A 17,484-nucleotide genomic window follows, 5' to 3' on the forward strand; every position below is an offset into this window, starting at 1 on the left:
CAGATTGCTCTTTTTCATCAAGGTTCTTGTCCTGGTTCTTCCAGTTACCTGCTGAGCAACCTTGTCTCCCTTCTCTGTGCTCTTTCTTCTTTTTTATGTCTGCCTTTTTTATTCAGTCACTACTTGGGTCACTGTACCCTCAACCCTTTGAAGCTCCAAACACACAGTTTGACATATTAGAAGTTGCCCTGCTAAAATGTGTGACGCTTCTCAAAAGCACATTGATACACACAGTAGTACAACATATAAAATAAAAGACATAAATATTACAGCAGATCACCCTGTCTGGAACCATAATGGATACAACACAGCTATTACATGCAATTCATGTGTTTGAATACATTTGACACTGAAAAAACCTTTCTCTTTGAATCACCTGTAATATTTTGCTTGAAAGATGAAATTCCATGCAGGAGACAAAACAAAATCACCAAGAGCTGATTACTTACCTGTTTCTATTACAACTACACACTACTCTTCATCTCTGGACACTTCCATTGCCAGCTCCTGATGCATTTGTTACCTAGAGATAAGTTAGAAGTTGCATCCTACAGGGCATACAGTACCATGTCACAGTGCAGCTCCAAATTTAAGTCTCCTTTGTTAGTGTGAAGTCGTACATAGCCCTTCTTCTTCACATACTGGTATCTTACAACATCATCTTCAATAGCAGCTGTAACAAAGCAAAAAAGCAGTAAATAGATCTCTAGAATTTTATTCATTGATCAGCAAACAAATTACTAGATTCTGCTGTCTGGCTTGTTCCTCCAGAGTACGGCAGGTCTTCAGGGACTGTACTTGGCAATTTATCTCTGATAGCCCCACGTTAACCTCTTTGAGCAAAACGCTTTGTACTACAGAAAGCCAACTCCTTGAGAGCCAACAATATAATATAGATATTGTATATCTGTATTTCTAAATCACAGGAACTTTCAATGTTATATACTATAACTTTCAAGTAATGTCTACCAATCACAAACATTACTTTGAAATGAAATAAATTCTTACTAAATTTGGAAGTTAAACAGGTTGTCATCAGCCAACCACAAACCGCTGACATATGAGGATCTCTACAGTTCTGAAAACAAATGAAGCCAAACTGCTGGAAACATTACCAGAAAGTCAAACCAAGGGATCAATCTAGAATATTTCCACTTCTATTGTGTCGAAACATCCAGTTAGTCAAACACTTTCAGTGCTCAAAGATTCACGTGTAAATCACTGTAATTCAGGAACAGAACCTAGTAACCACGTCACCTCAGTACTGCGTTCAATCTTTGTCCAGAACTTGTACATTTAAGAGCCAAAGGCCAGACATCTCTCCACACAGACACACTAACTGCTCAGCTATTTAATCAATGTTCACATTTAGTAAGGCCTACAAATTTATACTGAGGCTAGAAAATGAAAATCTTCATATTATTGAAATGTACTTTTGGATAGAGTATAACTTTGAAAAGCAGTAAATCACAAGTCATCATCAAAAAAATTGCTGTTAATCTAACCAAACAGGTTAGACCAAAAGGGTGGTAAAGATTTTCTTGCAATACGAGGACAGATTGCACTTCACAGCTAACTTACGTAAGCAGATACCCCATTTTGTGGGTCCCAGGCATAAAAACACATCAAACTGAAATTAATGATGTCAGTAACTGCCATTCAGAGATTAATTCATAATTGCTCCATTATTTCCAGAATGAGATCACTGGAAATACATATATATCTGCTTGAGGGATACATTTGCAAGGCATCATCACTGAACACTTAGCAACGCATTCCTTATCCCAGTGGAAGTGCATGTCCAAAGGAGCACACCTTAAAGCTGCAAGGTAAGCAAACAGCTCGTAAGGACAGAGTTCTGGTACCTGCTTCATGGGTAGTTTCAGGTACCATCGCAGTGGAGGTGAAGGAGGCACTTACTGCTCCAGTAGAATAATGAGCCTGAAGAAAAAGCAAGGGAAAAGACATCAGATCTTAGAATTTATCTATTTTAAACGCCATTTAAGTTCTGCATACTGTACAAGCAGTACAAACACACAAATAGCATTTACATCATACTTCTGAAGACAGACTTCCTGCTCTAGCTCTTATAGAAAGGGACACATACGTGATGCAGTGGTATTTCTCCATCTGTTCCCTATAACATTTCTCCTCCAGTTAAGGCTGCCCAGGCACTGAGCTGAAGGGGTTTATTCCTTCCACAGTAATTTATTACAGTATTACCCAAAGATTTCATTGCCAGAATTTACTTGTTTGTCCACAGGTGGAGGTATGAAAGGAGTACTGCTGGCAAGACATCTGTAAAATTCTGCAACACTGCTGAGTGGAAGGAAAATCCAGTGAACCACAGAGACAAACCAACCCCTCACATCCATTGGCCCTTCCTGTCCCATGGCTCTGATTTAAGCTTCATAACTCTTAAACGTGAAAGGAAACGTGAGCATCACACATGGATGTTAGAGTAAATTAGAAAGACTAAGAAACAAAGAGGTACTTCCAGTGATGCTGGGGCAACGCTGAGAGAATATAGAACAATGCTCTGTCCATCAGGTTATGCTGCCTACTATGCATGCTCATAATTAGCTCATTTACATGATGATCTGACTCTCCAAACAGAGTTCATCATTATCTCTTACATCTTTTTTTCTTCTCTAAATCTTTAACTTTTCTATAATGCTATGACACTCTAAAAATGGGACACATATGATACATCATATATACTCATTAAGAAGCTACCTCCAAGCCTCCTCATAAAAGGCCATATGCTGCATTACTACTCTTTTTTGTCTAAGTATAGTCAAAGCATGAAGACACAGACATCCCAGAATTATAAAAGGAAAGAAAAATACTCTGCCTGGCTGGAGGAAATCTACATGCAGATGAACGTTCCTTTGGATAACCATGAACACACAGCAACATGCACCTGGAAGAACTTCCTTTAAATATTCCACAGAAAATCCTGCATTACAGTGGAAAAAATGGGGAAGCAACTAAAGTTGATTTATGTATTTGCCCACACCAGAAATGACTCACTTGTACTGCCCTTAAGGTGTGTTCCTTCTGCCAGTAACTGCAGGAAGCAATGATAAACAAATTCAAAGCAGGAGATTGCAAACTGGGAAAAAAGGATTTTCCCAGCACATATGTCATGACCACATAAGAAAGATTCCTCCTCCTTGCTCTATTTCTAAAGTGTTTAGGTTCATTCATAATGAGTCAACAAAGAAATTCACTGACACGCACAATGTATTCCTATGGAATATCAGTATGATTTTCATATTCTCAACTATGATAAACTTCCATGTAACTGAAAACACAAGTGATGGTATCTGTTTATCCTGCAATATTCTTTCTTCAAGAACTATACTGGTGCCAAAGTACAAATTGTATCAACTTACAGCATTCAGCTTATCCACTTTCTTCTTTTCAGGAGCCTTCATAGTGGCTGCTAGAATCTCATCACCTTTGAATTCCTTATAAAGCTCCAGCAAAGTCTCTCGGGTCTCTGTATTTGTATTTTTCAAGTAATAAGATGGATCCAATTTTGCTTTTTCTTCATCTAGATAAGACAAAGTTAAATTCCAAATTAAATTAAAATACATTCCAAATTAAAAGAAAAACTGTTGTTGTCATTCAGCTTACTACATTCCTTGTTACACCAATACGTTCCAGATATTTCTACTTCTTTAAAAAAGTCCAGTGACTACATCTATTCCTGCAGAAGCAATAACAAGTAGCAATGCGTAACACTAAAGACAAGGTAACCTGAAATATGACACAATTAATGCTGATATGACTGTGTATAAGAAAAATCAACGTGAAATCAATCGCTGCAGAAATCTCTTTGAAACCACTAGAAATGATCCAAGTTCACGCAGGTCTCATCAAGTTACTTCTACAGAACGATAAAGACAACGGCCTGCTGGGTACAACATCAAACCCTGCCCCTTGGCCGCTGAATGACCAGGTCTGCAATGCAGAACTCCCAAGATCAGATCTTTACTGTGACACCAGGAGGAGGAAGCTGATGGAGTAGACTGGAGAATTTCTTTTTTTTTTAAAGCAAGTTTTATTCATGTTGGCACGCCTTCTATTCGCTGCAAATTAAATATTCCATCCTTCAGATATTACCCTCTAAAAATAAGTAGGTAATAGAGAAAGATGCTTGCTTGAAGAGTTAGCCTTAAGGAGCTGAGCACAGTTAAGACTCAGAAAAACACACCGTGCTCAGAATCAGCAAACAGACCTCAGCAGAAACAGTTCTAGTGGAAACCCCACGGACACAGGAGAGACTTTTCCCTCCAGTTATGTGATATTAGCAGATGTATCAGTAAGCATTTACCTACCAAGGAATCACAAAATAATAAATAAATAAATAAATAAATTTGCAAAGCAAATTCCTCAGCTGTAATATCCACAAAGAACAAAAAAGGATATTTTATTTTTTAATGAAATAATTTTAGGAGTATTTTAGAAAAACAAATCAATCTCAGTTCGGAAGGTATCTACTGCCATCCCGACAGAAGGATGAACAGCACACCGTCAGTGCAGCTCCATGCATGAAAGTGCCCAGCACACCGCAGGTGGGAGCAACCTGTGACAGGACGTAGGTCTGCTGCTCTTAGCTCTGGTACGAGGCTACTGGCAAATTATTTTTCCTCCTCTTTTCAATTCTCTCTCTCCACATTCTCTTAAAGGACATGGAGAACTTTCAGTGTCTGCACAGCACTCAGAGACAGTTCACGATTTCCATACAAACCACACCTTTGTTTCAAAATTTATCAACATTTTTGATGTGAAAGGGCCAGTTCCAAATTCGGGCTGCTGTTTTCTCAGCCTACCTTCAATTCAGCCTTACCTGGATCAACCACTTTTATGTTGTTCTTAACATGAAAGAAGTTAGAGACATTGAATTTATCCAGGTTTGTTGGATCCTGAAAATAAAGATTAAGAAAAATATCAGAGAGCTCCACAGGCACCCATTTCATGCAACAGATCAGCCGGAAGGGCAGACACCCCTGCAACAAACTAACATGAAAAGAGAATAAATATCACACTCCCCAGATCAGATTGATTGAAAAAAAATACACAATTTCTTACATTAATCCAACCCAATAGGTAACAATCAGCCTGCTTAGTAGGCTCCTTGGGGAGCCTGGAATTCAGTCCCCAACGTAGTAGCACACACATTTTGCCTACAGAAGTTGCTAACAGACCTAAGCAGAGCCTATGTTATACAAGGGAGAAGTTGAGCAGCTGCAGCCCCATCCACTTATCCCATGGTTTTGTTTAACACCTAAGCACATCACATCAGCTCTCTCCCCCATTTGTAACACTGTGGTTGATTTACTTGTGTTCTGTGAACCTTTGTAATGTGTTTCAGAAACACAAATAAACTTCAAAGCAAGTTTCTGCAGTCAGAACTGTGCTGGTTTTCATAGTGAAATCTGTGCTTACAGAATGACTTCAAACATACATATAAGATACTAAAAAGGGCAATGTGAAGTGGCCTTGTGAAAACTGTTCAAAGACCACTCAAGAAACAAAGCAAAAATAAACAGTCATAATTGTAAGTCTTTATACCATCCCTTGTCAAGTGTCAGCACGACTCTGACCTTCTCTTAGAGAGAAGGACCAGGAATGCCCCCAGTAATCTGGGGTACCCTATACTGTTACTAAACAGTTCTTAGCCTCCCTCCTACAGCCATCTTAGGGTTTTCTCTTCAAGCTCCTCTACAACAAAGAAAGTCAAAGCATCAGCCCAGGACAGTCCAGGAATTTCTGGAAATTCCATCTTTCAGAAGATAATTTAAAATCCATAATACCTTAATATACTACAGTTGTACGTTCAGAACAACACTGCAACTTGCTAAGCACAGACCCATAGCACTGACACAAACAGCATTATTCCAAATAAATTTAACAGAACCTCTCAATCCGGCTCTGTTGTTAAGAAATTCTGACAATTCCATTTTTGCTAAATGTAATGGTTAACACAAACAGAGTTGGTAGCTCCATCCCTTGCTAAATAATCCAGCTATGCCTTCCATTTATAAAATCAAGCTATGCCAGTCTGCACCCTAACGATGCCCTCCTGGCTTTCTTGTGCTCCCTTCAGCAGTCACACAGTCATTTTCTACTGCCTGCTGCCCGCCCTGCTATACCAACTCTGACAGATTTTCATCTGAAATGGACAGACAAAAAAATACATATCTTATCTTTAACATATTGCATTAGAAGCTGATCGTCCTTAAATGAACCTCGTGAGGAACAGAAGCCAGGGCTGCCCTTTGGTGCCCATCGCAGCACTCAGCTGAACTCAGCGGTGGGGCTGTGAGCGCCGATGGGCTGCGGGGTCCCGGTGTGCTGCAGGGGTTTGGAGCAGGCAGCCTTTACAGCTCCCTTCCCAGCTCTAACGATTCTATGATTCTATGGTTCTTTATCCATTCTTGTATCCTCTGACTCCTGCGCTCACGTATATTTTTTGCTTTGTGTGAGTAAAAATGTGATCACCCTCACATGCATTTATTTCCATGTGTATACAGAGATAATTCCAGCCTTGCACTTCAACAGTCAGTGCGATACATGGAGAAAACCCAGACAAAGGGCTCAGCATGCTTCCAGAAGACACAGCTTGCCTGCTCCCTCCCAGACATTCTTCACTTATCACAAGCTGCAGCTTTTCCTGACAGGAATCACTGCCTTGCATATCAATGTGCCACCATGAGGAATGAGGTAAGGAAGACAGCTTACCCTTTCCAGGAAAGGAGGAAAATAATCTGCATACTAATATTAATGCAGACAAATGGATTTATAGCAATCCACATTTCTGCCATTGGTGGCAAAGCTGAAGGGCAAGACTGAATCCAAAACAGACTTCTCACGAGGTACAGATGGGAGGGGGGAGAGGTCAGGAGACAGCAGGGAAGACGAAGCAGATAGCTTCACTGCGTTCTTCTAAATAAAGCTCCTAGATTTACTGATTTGTACATTGTTCAAAAGCAACCAGCAGCACACTGTAATTATTGCTGCCTTAAGAAACCCAGTGCATTGTGCTCAGGGTAGCATGACTCAGATTAGCTCAAACTGTTCTGCAGCCACAATTCATTCAGATGTTCACCAGCTTAACTAGCCTAATTGCTGGCACAGAGCAACTCCACAAAACTGTTTGTTCTCTGCCTCCATGCACAGCACTGGCTGGGGCATTAACCCACAGACAGCTCACCCACTGCAGTACCAGGGCTGCTGGAGTGCACCCACAGCTGTGACAGCCAGCACAGCCCCACTCCCCAGCATGGAACGAGGGCCCCACGCTGTGTTCTGCACTACGTTCGGCTGGGCTGCCCTGATGAAAGGTTTGATGTGTAGTGTTTTCTTTTGGGACTCCACTCATCAGGAGTCTCACCATGCACTGTGAGGCAGAAAATCCATGTCTACTCCAAAACCAGGAACTGAGCGCTGCACAGAGACCAGAGCTGAGCTGAACCGAGACAAGGAGATCGGCCTGCTTACATCCCAGTGTGTTTAGAAGTATGTACTCCAACTGCCACGGCAGCAGTCTCTGGGTCTCTTATTGAGGCTATGAACTGTGAACTGAAGTTCAGCACTTTACTAACACAGATGCAGGCTAAAAAAGGGTTGCCAACTATAATGCTCATTTGATGTTTTCCTGAAAGCTGAGCTCTGAAAACAACAAATCTCAAGTTTTATTCCTCTTTCTTTTGAATCCTACCCTTTTTCTGCTTCACCTGCTTAGGGAAACAGCTTAAAGCCCATCAGTGTGAAGCACCATCCACATGGCCTTCCGAAGCACTGCTGAAGCAGCACTGCCCCACGATGCCGACTGCTCAGACACCCAGTGCCCCTCTGACAGTTCAGCTGCGCACAACATTTACCTGGTTATCTCCAGGAACATTACCTTCAAATGACAAAATTTAGAAGCCCAGAACCCACATTACCTTCCTTGACAAAGCACAATTCCAAGCACGTTAAACTTCATGGGAGCTTTCAACATGTTTTAATGAAACGGTACAAATGCTTTCCAAACAATTCCCAGGCGTCATTTAAGTTCTGAAAATCGTATTTATGGATAAGGGCATTCACCCCACACTGGCAGCCTCTCAATGGCCACAAGAAGCATTGGATGGGTGGATGGGTCAACTCGAGGGCTGTGTGTGGACTGGAGAATGATGGCAGAACGACAGCACTAGCTTCCCTCTCCAGATGGGGCCATACTTGCCCTCCTATCCACTAAGTTGAGAACACGCAGTTTGCACAGGACAGTCTGCTGTGCCACAATCCTCTCAGCCACTCCGCTAGTGCATTCATGCAGGATCTGCCCTCAAAGAGCCCTCAGCCATAACTGAGAGAAAGGCTGCTCTGCCCTTCTGCTACACCAAGAGCAAAGGAGAAAAGAGATGAGGGAGTATCAGTGAACAGTGTGCAGCTCAGCTGCCTCCAAGTTAGTTGGTTAGTTCTGCTTCCTGCCACAAACGCCGATGGTGTTTAACAGCTCATCAAGAACTACATCTTGACCAGGGCTGCTTAGGTTGTACAGAAACTGTAAAACTGACACAAAAAATAGCAATACCCCACATGAAAGAGATACAGACCTGAACAGTTGAGAGAAAAAAAAATATCAGAAATACTGATACTGAAGAGAGAACTTGAGGAAACAATAACACCTGCACTGTAGAAAAATGGAAATTTGAGTGCAGTTTGTGGCAAGATCACACCACTAAGAAAAGGCAAATACAGCTTGGAGGTAAAGAGCTGCAGTCTAAAATAAACAGTAATGCTATGACTGACAGAGTACAGGAAGGGGTTCAAGCACCACGTGTCCTGACATCGTCAGCAAGATACAAAACCAGAACAGGTGCCATCTTTTCCCTGAATAACCACATCAAAGTTTATGTCAATGCCATGTTTGGTAATTATCTCACACACAAGGACATGGTTTTATACTTGACATCCTGCCCTGAGTGGCTGGAAAATATTGCACAGGTTGGTGAAAAGCTGCCCCAGGACCTCAGCATTTCAGCAGGGAGCAGGGCAGTTCTGCCCGTGTCAGTGCAGGAAGCACCGCAGCCTTGCTCACAATGAGAAGCATGACAGAGACCCAGACAGTGCTATTAACCATTGAAGAAGTGCTGTTGTTGCTTTGGGCTTTTTTTAGTTCCAGATCCAAAATAAGTTGTCATTTTTAAAAAGTACACTAAAAAGCAAAAGGACACAAATAACTGTCACTAAAAATGAGGTGGTGCTCACCAAAAAAGGCAGCAGGGAAGGGCTGTGATTGCTGTTTGAACAGCGGTTAGCACTGAGAACGGAACAAAAAGAATTTTTTGCAATTATCTCTCTCCTGAAAAGAGCAATTTTTTGTTTATAATTACATGCATTAGGAGACAGAGGTCAACTCTGAGGTCACACGCTGCTCTGCTAGCAGAACATCCCTAGCAGCTGTAGCTTTGCCCTTTCCATATCAATAAGGAAAAATGTGACGGCATAATCCGTGATCGTACATTACTCAGATTTTCACCCACCACCTATTGCACTCCCTAGCACAGGTACCTCACCTGCTTCCTGAGACAGAGTCAGACTCTGGAAACATCATTTTCTATTAATAAACAGAGCTATTACAGACAGTCCTATTCAGCTGTTGTTTGCAAAGCAAAGGATGCTTTTATAGCAACTTTCTTTATATTTATCTTTTGGACAAACAGTTGGGTCAGTGTTACCCACTCATTCCAATCCCAGTACCGTCAGACACCACAGCACTCAGCTAACAGGAGGCAATGGGAAAAGAAAACACTATAAATTTCAAGGAATTTAAAGATTTTGTTTGTTTGTTTGAAGAGAAGCAGGATTTGGGACAGAGCTCTGGAGCTAAAGCACAACAGATTGCAGTCACAAACTCTGGCCAAGAACCAAAGCCACAGGTGGCAGAGCTTGGCAGGGCAAAGCCAACAAACTGCACACAGTGCTGACAGCAAGAGAATTTAGGGAGGAGACACCGGTTTGTCTTTTAACAATTCACATGAAGAAAATCACAACAGGATCTTACACCAAACACACAGCAATACTTGGAACAGCCAGGTCCATACCATTTCAGGCTGTGCTCTGCCACCAGCTAATCAGGTTGGCTTTGGGTGGCATTTGAGTAGAATAAGAAAAATGTAGGTATGGCTGCAAGCTGTCATGCAGTATGTCCTTTGCATTCTTTGGGTTAAAAACATTTTACTTATAAAGCTTCTCTATACATTTAGTGACACAGCACAAATAAGGATATACATAATGTTTCACTTTCTGAGAAAAAAACAATAACACCACCTGTATTACAAGACATACGCTTACCTGCAGTGTCACAATGTCTTGCCGGGTGAAGGGCTCATCTGTCAAGAGATCCTTGTAGCACTTTGGTTTTATGTTCAGCTGCTCCACTGCCTAACAGCCAGGTGAAAGATACAGGTGTTAAAAAATAAATTCTAATGCGTAAACATTATAAGTAAATACACGATACCACTCAAAAAGTGCAGGTGATAAAATAATTTTGCACTTCATTCTCAACTGGCAGCTGAAATGTTTTCATTGTATGCTTGAAGATGAAAAGCCATTTAATCCCTACAAAAGTCATCAGGTTTTTCCTGTGTCTTTAAAAATAATAATAAATTTTGACCAAATTCATCACAGAAGTACCACAAAAAATAAAATCTCTGAATTTTCTAGAAGTATTTTACAGATGGTAGAAGACACAGAGCTGACATCTACCTGCTGTTAGCACAGGTCAGACAGCAGCTTGTGAAGCCAGTCCATCTCCTTGATCTTCATTTCCTCGGCCGTAAAACACAACAATGCCTACCTACCTTTCTGAAGTGTAAAACAACAAAATGCAAGACACAACATACCTCATAGGCAAACACATTTCCCGTTGTCTTGATGGCCACAATATGGGAGTTATTGGTGAATACAGTAAACAGCACCGGACAGTGGTATTTACCTGAGGCAAAGAGTGTGCATTTAGCATGGAGCCCTTACAACTCATTGGAAATAGCTAATTTCTGTTACTTCTGTGAAGGATATTCACATTTCTTTCTAATACGAATTGTAAATTCAGCGTACGTAACGGTGTTTTAACTGCTTTGATTCTTCAGCACCAAAGAGGAAAAAAAAAAAAGTGAAAAGTGACACCTCAGAGAATTATAAACCAGGCAATGGAAGTGCGGTTTTGCAATCTACTTTTCTAAGGACCCTCAGTCTCCCAACACAACTTTGTCCAACATGCATGGTATCAATGAAGTATCACATTATAACTGCTATTGTTGCAATTAAAGCTCTGCTGAGGGCATGGGCCTCTACCTTAACACACCCAGAACTTCTGGTGCCGTTCCCAGAAATAAAGTTGAGCTCACACCCAGTGAAAGCTCATAGCAACTGCTGGGCTTCTCAGAGAGGAGAGTGTTTTGCATTCAAATGTGGCAAGCAGAATGCCATTAAATCTGAGCACGTTGTTCGATAAGGAACGCAGCTTCTGCTCTCACCAAGCTGTGAATTTCCCGGAGGGGCAGCATAAATATTAAGCATGTCAATAACAAGCACACTGATGGAAGCCAGCGTGTGAGGGAGAAGAAAACGTCGGGATGAGCTGCACAGAAGCAAATAGAGGAGGCTGTTAATACTTGATTATTCTGCTAGACCTGAGCATTTGGGTGAGATTCTGAAATAGGTTGGGTCTGTTTGGTTCTTTTTGTCCTAATTACCATCTGAAAATCAAAACCAGCAGGGAGGCCGGAACAGAGATTGCTCACAGCACCTGCAGGGACAGGAAGGGAAGCACCTGCAGAGTATTCGCCGATTAACGGATCGGCCAGAGGAGGCACTGATCTCCAACGTGGAGAAGCAAGCAGCAGCTGAGGACTATTTCTGTTGATGTCACTAGGTTGAAAATGAAAGATATACTGAGGAGAAAGTTCAAAAAGGACTTTCTAGCAGAGGCAGCGAGGTGCGGCCCAGCTGATGGGTGCACAAACACACCAATGAAATGGGAGGCCTTGCTCTAGCTGCGTGCAAAAAGAGCAAACCACCACGATGCCAATCCTAGCAAAAGCACAGAGCCTGAGGTGGCACTGAAAGAAGGAACTCCACTAAGGAGGGATCATGAAGTGGAAGGGACTGCTATACCTGAAGACATAGCAAGGATTCTACATGTAAAGATTTAAATAAAGGTTTAACTGAGGGACAAGAAACATAACATTTTAGTCTCCCTATTTCACTGCTTTTTCCCTCAATTTGTTAATGATACAGCATTCACCTTTGTATGGGAAAGAACTTTAGGAGTGCATGGCTGCTGTCATTCCACCCCAGCATTATGAACTGCACTTCTTCAAGCAAAGTACACAATGTCTTTCAAGAAAGTTTCACAATGTCTTTCAAGAACCTTGGCTACAGTTACTACTGATCATTTTTAACTCCCTGCTCTTGGGACAGAGGGAACACAAAACACAGAGGAAATCCATCAGGCAGGGAACAGACCTTGTGATCTATGGACCCTTGTAGGATAAGGAAACAGACACTCCAGAATTTTATTCCCACCTAATCTTTGCCAGTCTCCTTTCGAAGAGGTCATTATCTGTCTTGCAAAAGAGAAATTCATCTCCACTTTTCTGCTTTGTTCCAAGAATCCTCACTCTGATGGCAGATTTTAGACCTTTAATCCTGCAGAAATAAAGCTGGAGGCTGCTTTCTCATGTGCCTCTAGTGACAAAATCCCTCATGTTCATTTGAAACCAATTCTTTTTGTAAACAAAAAGTTGCTCAAAACCAAGAGAACCGCAAATAATGGCATATGTAAGTTGGGAAAAAGAAAAAGAGAAAATACAGAAAGAGCCATTTCTGAAAATTTCCTTAAAGTAGAAGTTCCCTTACTCCAGGGGTAGCTGTATTACAAAGGAATTGCTGAATAATTCACAGCTCCCCTGAATAGAGAATAACAGAAATGGGGCCTTAAAGGAACACACTGATTACAGCAAGCAGTTATTCTTCTAAAAAAACCATTAAACCAAGACAGAACACAAGCTATGTCACCTCACCATGAGTGAGACAAACTGGGATTTATTAAAGCATTCATTAAGAAAGAAGCAAGCCAACAAGAACAGAAAGTTAGTGTACTTACCTTCACTGTTCTTAGCAAAATTCAGCTTTATAAGGGATTTGGCATCTAGTTTCTAAAGGAAATGAAGCACGAGGAAAATTAATGACAACAGAATCTAAACATGAAATAACAGAAACGGTAACATCAGTGTCAGTATTTTAATAGAGCATCATATATTAACACTATGTTGCAAGTTGTGTGGATCAAAAAAACCCCTGGGAATGCAGGTTACAGCTGCAAGAACAAGGCTCACAGCGCATGGGAACGGGGACACGGCCAATTTATTTATGGCACTGTAGTCTGACACAGCACAGGGCTGGGCAAAGCCAGCGGGCCAGAGAGGTGACACGGCCCTGCCCTAGCACCAACCGACCAGGGACACGAGAAGCAGAGGCAACCAGTGCTGCTGCTCATCAGAAGCAATGGTTTGGAAGGGACCTCTGAAGAGGGTCACACAGCAGTGTGTTACTTTGGCAATCGGGTTCACTGCCTGTCCTAAGATAACTGTAATTTTCCTTGGCCTCACCCTTTCAGGGGCGATGTGCCCCCAGCAGGGCAGCACCCAGCAGGGCAGCACCCAGCAGGGCAGCACCCAGCAGGGCAGCACCCAGCAGGGCAGCACCCCATCCAGAGCTGGCCCTGCCAGCCTGCACTCTGAGCCAGCACCTCAGTGGGAAAAAAGCCCTCTGATTGTATCAGCTATCAGAAACGGTTTTGCTGCCAAATGGACTGTTAAAAGCACACAAAGCACAGGGCCTTTCTGAAGAAACAATCAGCTCTCCCAAAGCAGGCACCTGAGCAGCTCAGGGAGATTTTCATAACGCAGCCAGCTTTTATAAACAGACTTCAGCAGAGATCTGCCAGCTGTGGGGCTGGCTCTGCCAGTTCAGTCCTGATAGCAAACGGCGATAACCACACCAGAGAAACCCTGGCAGTGAGAATTTCTACTTCTGGTTCAGGCAGCACACACCATGGCAGCTGGGCTCGTCTGCTTGCAGGAAGGCACTTCTCCAAGCAGTTTTATCCACTGGTAATCTTAATCTTTGGTAATGGGCTGCCAGAAAGGTAACCATCTCTCCAATGTATCAGCCAGAAGTGCAGTTAAGAGCTAATAGAAACCAGACGGAGGAAGGAAGAGAGAAGCCAGGTTGGGTGACTCTGTTTTTCTTAAAACACACCACCAACAAAACGAAAGCATCGTCTGCATGCTGCTAGGTTACAAAGAAAGGGCAAAGGCAACAGCAAGTCCGAAATGACTAACTGAATGCAAAACCTTATTTATTTACTCATTGATCTTTTTACTAGAACAAAACTGTCACCTAGAACAAAACTGTCAGAGAAGCAGTAGGGGAACAGCAGAGCCACCACAAGGAACATATGAACTTAAACAACTTCATAACAAAGCAGCATCCATCTGCTGCGGGGCAGCCCAGGAATTATGTTACCAAAAAACTTCTTCAGAAATACCTCTGGAAACACCGATCATTTAAAGAAAGGCCTTTACATTATCTCCCCTGCTCAATGGATCAGATCATCGTTAAACAAAAATGAAAACAGTTTCCTAAGAAGCAGCATAACGTGGTTGAAGATTCAGGTTTATAGGTTGACAGAAATTTAGTAGAAAAGAGAGACTGAACTCCTGAACAGATCTTAAAGGCAGCAAAAGCTGTAATGCTCTGTTTCACCTGCCAAAGTATGAAGTCTGTCAGAAGTGCAGCAAGCGCTTACTAGATACCCAGGGGAACTGCATGGTATTTTGGGTCACATCTTTCCATACTATACAAAAGGTTCATTCTCAGCAGCAGTTACTCGTGGTGCCTCAGCTGTTCGTGCTGGCATCTGCTCCTCACCAAGACCAGCCCGTACAAGTCAGCAGTGAATTAAGAAACAACACAGCAGCGATGTTCGTGTAAGATGTGAGGCACACGTTCTGCCCGGAGCCGCTCCCAGTCGAGAGCTCTGTGTGAGGAGGTGCTGCGCAGACACGAGGGCGATGGCTGCGCTGTGCCAGCCCTGCCTCCCAGCAGCCCCACATCTCGGGGGGCTCCTGCTGTGCCACCTGCTGCGCAAAGCGGGCTGAGAGCTGCCCACGAGGAAACGCGTGGGAAATGCAGGAAGTCCAGCCCAGAGACACAGAGAGAAGCCGATGGGCACATCTAACGCGTGGAACGACAGGAGGGGGAGTTAGGCGTTTGTCAAAGGAAATCTCTGGAGGGCCAGGATGGCAAAGCCAGGCTCTGATCTGCTACAAAGGACGGCCCTGCCTGGCCTACAAAGGCCGCTCGGTGCTGGGACCCAACTGTGGCGTCACACAGCTGCAGGCGGTGTGCCCGGAGCAGAGCACAGCCTGCACACTGTGCTTCCAGCAGGGCTGGCATGGAAAACCCATGCTGATCTGCACAGAAACAGAGATATGTCTATGAAACATGTTACACAGCATACCATGAAAGAACATGATACAAAGAGGGCATATTTTATGCCCTCTGCCCCAACCCACGTTCTTCATTTCATTTGAAAACATGGTTATCTCGCACGTGGGTGAATCTGCTATTACTTATTCTCTATCAAAAAAAGGCAAAGCTTTCTAAGCACCGTCAGTTTGTTGCCATGACAATGTCCAGTATGCCACAAGCAGGCACCAGGCTTCCAGAGACAGAGCAGTGAGTGAGCCCTCACATGAGTTAAAGTGCTCATTGCCATGAATTTCTTACTAGCAATAAAACACAAAGGAGCTCAAATATTGAACGTACAGCTCAAGTTCAAAACTGTTTCTGACCTGAGCTCCCCCCACACACTTATCACCCAGTTTCAGTCAACTTCCAGTGAGGAAAGGAAAAAGCAATGTTAACAAAAACCACTTGATCTAATTGAAATTCTAAAATTCATAATGAAGATGAAAAGCCACAAGCACACATCTCTCCCCCTAAGCAGGGACCAAAGCTGTATATCCATGGCTAAAAGCATCTGAAGCAAGAACAGGGGAGAGCAGGCGTGCTTAATGGCAAGTGGTACCAGATGCTCCACAGCAAGGAAGGGCCCAAAGCAGCCCCCAGCAAAGGCAGGCGATTCTCTCCTCGCTGCCTCCTCTTGCAGGCGACTTTCAGCCACCAGGAGCCCCAGCACCCCGTCTGTCGCTGACCCCAAAGGGCGCTGCCTTTGTTGGTGGCCACGCAGAGGTCGTTAGGCGCGCAGGTTAACGAGGCGCAGCAGCAGCGTGCAGACGGAGCACGGCGGCTGTTTCAAACCGAATCATCCTTTGTCATCGCCGCGTCTCTCGTGAAGACACGGCCTACAATCCTTGTGCTTCAGTTACACTCCCTGAATCCTGAGGCAGCACGTTCATTTTGTTAATGAGGCTGTGACCCGTTGGATACAGACTGCGACACAAAGCCAACGGACACATCGGACTCTCCAACCACACGAGGGCAGCTGGCGACGCAGCGAGAGCTGACTCCTGTAAATCTGCACAGGAGAGGGTTCTCATCCCGCCCAAACAAGCAGAGTTACCCCAAATACAGGAGAGAGCCAAACCCAACTGTAATACTCAACTACAGCATTGCCCACCAAGCACCAAATCTAACTTAACACTGGCAGATGAATTTTGCACTAAATTCTTTGGAGTCTACACTTGTTATTCATTCCAATTTCAAGAAGCCCTCACACCATTTTTCATGCTATTATTCTTCAAGAAATACTACAATGTTATTTGAATGCTAGAATATCATTTGAATAACTCCATGTATACTGTCGCTTATTTTAGATGCTGTAAATTAATTTAATGATAACAAAAGGCATTGGAAATCCTCAGCAAGTCTACACAGCATGGGAATGCAATGGGAAAGAGCAGGGCTAGTTTAATAAGATATGTTTCAGTCATGCAAGTCAGTGTTTCATGGGAAAACAAGGACGAGAGGCCAAAAAAAAGGCAGAACGGCCTCCTGATTCAAGCTATGGTTTCTACGTTCAGTTCAACAGCATCAACATGAGATGTGTTATATGAACAACTACTGAGTGTGTGTGGCTTCCAGCCCCCTACTGAACTGGTATGAAAATGGCACAAAAGGTTCCAGAATGTTTTATTACCCACCTCTTTTGTATTTCCACATTTAAATCTTAATTAAACTGACACCATGTGGTCCCCAAAACCTTGTCCACACAATCATAAAGGTATGCTTGCTAACACGCACAGCTTGCAGATAGCAATAGTGTTGCTGTACCAAAGAGCACATTAACATGAATTACCATGAGAAAAAGACATGCAGTTCCATATGTAAGACTAAACCCTCAATCTTCATGCGCTCAGAAGCCTATCAGTCCAGAGATCCAGGGATGCAAGG

At 43.1% G+C, this 17,484-nt stretch overlaps 1 protein-coding gene across 1 annotated transcript in view; it reads right to left on the reverse strand.

Annotated features, from left to right (window-relative positions):
- The window catches only part of PPIL2 (peptidylprolyl isomerase like 2), a gene marked incomplete at both ends in the record, with an annotated part of 55,227 nt that overhangs the window by 32,228 nt on the left and 5,515 nt on the right, over positions 1-17,484 (reverse strand). Inside the window, 7 exons of the mRNA XM_079544031.1 lie at positions 567-673; positions 1,866-1,941; positions 3,399-3,559; positions 4,859-4,934; positions 10,354-10,443; positions 10,905-10,996; positions 13,169-13,220. Coding sequence (XP_079400157.1) covers positions 567-673; positions 1,866-1,941; positions 3,399-3,559; positions 4,859-4,934; positions 10,354-10,443; positions 10,905-10,996; positions 13,169-13,220 — 654 coding nt within the window. The remainder of the gene's footprint in view (positions 1-566; positions 674-1,865; positions 1,942-3,398; positions 3,560-4,858; positions 4,935-10,353; positions 10,444-10,904; positions 10,997-13,168; positions 13,221-17,484) is intronic.

Source organism: Tetrao urogallus (assembly GCF_951394365.1).
Source record: "Tetrao urogallus genome assembly, chromosome: 17".
Lineage (NCBI taxonomy): Eukaryota > Metazoa > Chordata > Aves > Galliformes > Phasianidae > Tetrao > Tetrao urogallus.